The 6,861-nt window shown below is 17.5% G+C and overlaps 1 protein-coding gene across 1 annotated transcript; it reads left to right on the forward strand.

Annotated features, from left to right (window-relative positions):
- Window positions 1–2,313: 2,313 nt before the first annotated feature.
- On the forward strand, window positions 2,314–5,931 carry PRELSG_1146300 (conserved Plasmodium protein, unknown function; the record flags this gene model as incomplete). The annotated part of the gene is made up of 1 exon (XM_028677758.1): window positions 2,314–5,931. One exon carries the CDS (start codon window positions 2,314–2,316, stop codon window positions 5,929–5,931), a length of 3,618 nt encoding a protein of 1,205 aa, XP_028534115.1.
- Between the last annotated feature and the right edge of the window lie 930 nt (window positions 5,932–6,861).

The following is a 6,861-nucleotide window of genomic DNA, read 5'->3' on the forward strand; positions in this document are numbered from 1 at the left end:
AATATTTTTTAATTTTAAAAAATTTCTTTTAACTATACATATTGTTTGCTTATGAGATATTTTTTTGTAGAATTATTTGTAAAATTTTAAGAATACTTGTGCTACACTGAAAAAAATAGATATAACATTTCTATCAAAATTTTATATTTAAGTGTTATTTGTACTTTTTCATTATTACACCTTCAAAAAAAAAAAAATTCATTAGATGTGATAGAAATTTAAAAAAATATATGTTTGGAAGCTTATTTAACATTTGAATTATATATGTATTTATATATATATATATATATATATATATATTTTTTTTTTTTGCATGAATATAAAAGATATTTTCATTGTTTTTATGTTATTAAAATTTTTTGATTTCTTGCAATTTTTTGCTTGTAAGTATTTTTATTCTATGAATATAAAAATTTAATATTCATTTTATTGTTTATAATATAAAAATGTAAAAAAATTCTTAATATTTGATTTTAATTTACATGATGATATTTGTTAATTATGATTATAACTGCATTTTTAGTTTTAATAATTTTATATATTAATCTTTTTTTTTTTTTTTATACATATTTTTGTATCTTTATCCTTGTATTAAAAAATATAAAAAATTTATCTTATAATATTTAAAAATATTAATTTTTTACTTTGTAAATACATTTTTGATTATATGTGAGAGAAAAAATAGAAATACATTTACTTTTATTGTAGATAAAATTGACGATTGTCACAATATTATTGAAAAGGAAAAGAAAAAAAAAAAAAAAAAATTAATAGATAAAAGAGTAATTTAAGAAAATAAGATATTTAAGTATAATATGGGATTAAATGTGTGAAATAAAAGATAGAGAAAATATATGTTATGTTTAAATATGTATACATATATAAATGAATAAATAAATATATATTTGTTTAAAGTATACATACGTATTTCAATTTTTTTTTTTTTTTCTTATAGTACAAATATATGTCTTATTTTGTTTGATTTATTGTATTTAAAAAAAAATTTTTTTTTTTTTTCATTTTTCCTTGTATTTATATAAATAAAAATAAAAGACATAACTTTATGCAATTATTATTTAATTTTATACAGTTTTCTTTTTATTAATTATATAAATTCATTTTATTTTTCAACCATCTTTATTTTATTTTTATTTTATGCTTTTGTAGATAAGAAAATTGTAATATATATAGATATAGATGTAGATATAGATATGGATGTAGATAGATAATTCATTTAAATAGTTTCATTCGCTAAAAAATTGTGAAAATGTAAATAAAATATATATTTTTATTTAATCTAAAAAATACACATAATAAGATGAAATTTTTATTTATCGTAATTATTATTTTTTTTTTTTTTTAAATTTTTTTTTAACATTTGTTGAAAGAAATGAAAAAAAAAAAAAAAATACATATGAATATTAATATCTACATATTAATAAAGTATCATTTTATTATATTTATTATTTTATTTTTGATTATCAAAACAAAAAAATAAAAAAATAAAATAGAAATAAATAATTATTTGAATAAAATTTTTTATATTTGTGTCAAAACAAGAGGAAAATAAAACAGAGTATAATAAATATTAAATAATGAATTATATATATATGATAATCATTCTTATGCATGTTGATTTTATAAATTTTTTTTCAAAGAATTTTTTTTTCTTTTTTTTATTGTATAATTATTTTTTTCTTTTACTTATATGCGTGTCTATTAAAAAAAAATATTATTTATATTATATACATTTTCTGTTAATCTGATACTTTTTAAAATTTTTTTTTTTTGTATATAGAAGCTAAATATATTAATGTATACACTTTATATAAAAAATCAAAAAATAGAAAAATAACAAATATATATATATATATATATATATATATATATATATATATATATATGTGAGCTTGAAAAAATACATTTTAATGAAACTAATATTGAAGTAATATAGCATATATGTTAAAAAAAAAAAAAATTAAAAGAAAAAATATATGTTATTTTAAATCGGGAAAAAATAATAATTAAGAAGGAATAAAAGTAATATATGGAAATTAAAAGAAGTTATAAAATGTGTATTATTAATGTTAAATAAAATAAAAAGTTATATGGGAATAAAATATTCGTTTTTAATAATTTAAATAAACACTTATGCATTTTTATTTTTTATTTATTTTATTATATTTTACTTTTTTTTTTTTTTTTTTGTATTTTGTTGTTCTAATAATAATTTTTTTTTTTTTTAATATATCATTATCATTTTTTTTTTTTTATTGAGTTTTTTTATTTCCTTTTTTAATAATTCTTAAGAAGATGAGTTTAGGTGTTCCAGTTACGAAATCTTTTAACAAATTAAAAAAATACCCATATGAAATTAATAAATTTGATAGAAGAGAAACAAATGAATATTTTTATTTGCCAGTAGATTGCCCACGTATGAAAAAATGTGATGATGCCTATTGTCCTTTAGCTCACACTAAATTAGAAAAAATATTTCATCCTATAGTTTATAAAACTCAAGCTTGTCAGATGGCTAAAGATGGAGCGTGTGATTACTTTCAGAAGTGTGCATTTTATCATGATTCTAATGATAAAAATGAAGCTCATTTAAATTGGACAATATGGGAAAAAAAATGGGATAAATGGAGAAGTAATATTGATAATATTTTAACACAGCATAATAAAAATGATAAAGAAATAAGAAGAAAAGTAGAAAGTATTTTAAAAATTCGTATGCCTCATTTTAATTATAATTCAAATAAAAACAATATATCTTTAAATAAAAATATTTCATTTCATTCGACATGGCCAAATTTAAGTAGCACCAATAACAATAACAGCAATAGTAGTAATAACAGTAATAGTAAAATTAACAACTTAAATAGTATTCTATGTAACTCTCTAAATTCATCATTAAATCAAAGTTCCACTTCTCTTTTTAATAGTACATGGAATAAATCATTAAATAACAATAAAAAAAATGTGAAAAATGGAGAAGATAATAAAAATAAAAATAACTCTTGTTGGATTAATGAACTGAATGAAATGAGTAATCTTAACTTTGATAAATCGTCGAACATGAACAATAACTTTATTAGCAAAAATAATGTATATTATGATGAGACACTTAGTTACAATAGTAATGCTACTGACTGTGGGATAAATTTTGATATATTAGACAATAATGCATATAAAATTGTTGAATTTTGTTTTACTGATTATGAAAATAATAAGAATAAGAATAATTGGAAAGACAATTCGGAAAATTTTAATTTCCAGTCAATGAACTCTTTTTTTTCTCATAGCTCTAACATATTAGAAAGTGAAAGAAAAAGCTCATCAAATATTAACAATAGCCAAGGAAATAACATTTTTGAAGATATGAATTATAAAACATGTGAATATTTACCAAATATATCAGAAGAATTAAATGATAGCAAATTAAGAAAATCTAATACATTGCCTTCTAATTTGAAGGATAATTTTCTAACAGATATTAACAATTCTAATAATAATTATGATTTGATAAATTCTAAATATTTTTCTAACAATTCTAACAATACATCCTTATTTGAGAATTATACAAATATGTCTACGATTTTTGATGTTAATGATAATAAATTAAACAACATAACAAATATTTCTAATTGTAACACATTTGATCATTTAAGTTTTGATGAATTGAATAAAAACAATGTGAATGATTTTTTTATTTCAAATGAAAATGTAGAAAATACCAAAAATTTAAAATTTAATAAACTATTATCGTCATCAATTTCAAGTAATAATGGGATTCGATTTATAGATAATGAAAATAAGGAAGAAGTAAAAGAAGAAAAACAAGAAACATTAGATACAAATAATAACTCAGTAGTAGCAAATAGTTCTAAATCAACAAACAAAAGTTCAAAAAAAAATAAAAATAAAAAAAATACATTAAATAATGGAAATCATAGCAGCAATGTTATTAGTAGTAACAATAACAACACTAATAATAGCAATGTAAAAATAACAAATTTTAATGAAACCACTAATTCAAATAGTAATGAAATAAAAAATGAAAATAATGAAAAGAAAAAGAATAACAAAAAAGATAATAGAAATAATAAAAGTAGTATCAATGAAAAAAATCAAGATGAAATAAAAAATGGAAGTGTTAAAAATTTTAACTTAATAGAAAGGAATGATGATGCTGATAGTAATATTGATAGTAGTTGTTTAGAAAAAGAAAAAAATAAAAATAACAAAAATAAAAATAATGATAATCAGAACAATAAAAAAAACAATAATGCCTTAGTAAATAATAGCAGTAGTAAACATACGAACAAAGTTGCAGGGAGAGTTGCTGAGAATACCAATAATAATAACAAAAACGAATTTTTAAATACTAACAGTAATAGTACAATAAATAAAAAAAATAATGAAAAAAATAATGAAAATAATAATAATAATGAAAACTTACTTAATAATAAAAATAACATTTCCTATTCACAAATAAAAAAATTTAATGATGTTAGTTTAGATGCTAAACATTATAATGATTGTAATAATACTCGGAATAATAATATTATATACAATAAGAAGAATAGCATAAAAGATGATAAAATTTATGATATTGATAAAAATAATAATCATAATGATAAAGAAAATAAAAAAAATGTGAATAACGTTGCAGTTAATAATAAAGACAATAAGGGTAGTATTATTAATAATAATGACAAAGATAATAAGAAAAATATGAATGATAACATTTCAACTAATAATATAAATAATAAAGACATTAAGAATAATAGTTTCATTAATAATAATGATAAAGATAATAAAAAAAATATGAATGATAACATTGCAACTAATAATATAAATAATAAAGACATTAAGAATAATAATTTCATTAATAATAATGATAAAGATAATAAAAAAAATATGAATGATAACATTGCAACTAATAATATAAATAATAAAGACATTAAGAATAATAGTTTCATTAATAATAATGATAAAGATAATAAAAAAAATATTAATGATAACGTTACAATTAATAATTTAAATAGTACAGATATTGTAAGTAATAATGAATCAAATGTAAACAACGGTTCTAATAAATCACTGATTGAGGAAAACGATAAAATTTTTTATAATGTAAAAAATAATAATGAAAACATTGTAGATTATAAAAATTTAGATAATAAATCAGAAGAATTAGAAAACTGCAAAAATAAGAATAGTACTTATAATAAAAAAAATAGTTCTAAGAATTTTTTAAAGGAATCAAGAAGTTTAAGTACAACAAAAAAAGACATGAGTGATAATAAAATGACAATGACTAATAGTACTAGTAATAATTTAAAAGCAGATGACTTATCAAATGATACAAATATAAATACTATTACGAAAGATGAACTATTTAGTTCTATGACAAATAGCGATAGCTTCATTATAAATAAATCAAAAGAATTTAGTGTAGGTGAAAATGACTTAAATGAATCATCTTATGATTATACAAATAACCTTTTGAATATATTTTTATCTTGTAATAGTATAAATGAAAATTTTGTTGATGCAAATGAACATAATAATAAGTTTAATAAGGAAGATAGCAATACTTTTAATAATATAGATAGGAGTATGACTAATGTATGTGAGTTATTTAATACTTCAAATAATTTTAACATTTTTGGTAACTATAATTTTTTTGGGTATAATTGCTTACAGTGCAAACATTATAAAAATGAAATTAAAAATTTAATGCTACAAATAAAAGTATTGAGAGAGGAGCTTTTTAAATGTAAACAAATTATCATTACATCGGGAATAAATGAAACATATGATAAAAAATTTAATCATTGTAGTTACAATTGGACCAATACAAAAAGCTTTAATAATATATATGAAAAGAAGAACTATTTATCTTCTATAGAGGCCAATGATTAAAAAAAAAAAAAAAAATACAAAATATGATTAAAAAAAAGTGTAAAATAAAATCTTTACTAATTCAAATAAAAGTATTCTTTTTTAATTTCTATAAATATCTTTATTAATATAAAATATATATGAATACGCGGAGAATGCACAATTATTATCATTTATATTACTTCATTAATAAAAAATACCTTATATAAAGTTATCTACTTTCTAATATTAAAGAATTTATATATACATATATATATATTGACGTGAGTAGCAATCTTAAGTATTATATTACATAATAATATTGTATAAAAATTTGTTTGCATAACCATATTTTTGTGTGTTTATGTATTTTTTTTTTCTTTTTAAAATATATATATATATACAATTTAAAGTATTTGTGTTCGGCAGAAAAAGTTTGTTTCATTTTTATTTTAAAAATATACACAAATAGTTTAGAAATAATAAGGAATGAAAGTTAAAAATTAAAATTTTAATAGAAAAGAGAAAAAAATTAGAAAAAATATAATATACTTTTTCTTTTTTCCATTATTATTATAATAAATCATATAATGCTATTTAGTTTTTTTCTCGTTACATGTTTTTTTAATTTGCACATAAAAATTTGTGCGTATATTTCTTTTCTTTCCCTTTTTTTTTCTTTATGTTTAAAAAAATGATATATTTTTATGTTTTTTTTTTTAAAGGAAAAATGTTTTAATCACGATATATATTATAATTTCACTTTTATTACTAAATATTAGTAATATATGTATATACATATATATATCTATATATATATATATATATTGTAAAATATCATTATTTTTTGTATATTTTTTGTTTATTTGTATAATTGTTAAGTTATTTACAATGTAAAAATAATATCTATACATTTTTTTTTTAATTTTTTTCCCTTTAAGTGGATTAAATTCATTTAATTAAATTATTTGT

The sequence above is a fragment of the Plasmodium relictum genome (genome assembly GCF_900005765.1).
Source record: "Plasmodium relictum strain SGS1 genome assembly, chromosome: 11".
NCBI lineage: Eukaryota > Apicomplexa > Aconoidasida > Haemosporida > Plasmodiidae > Plasmodium > Plasmodium relictum.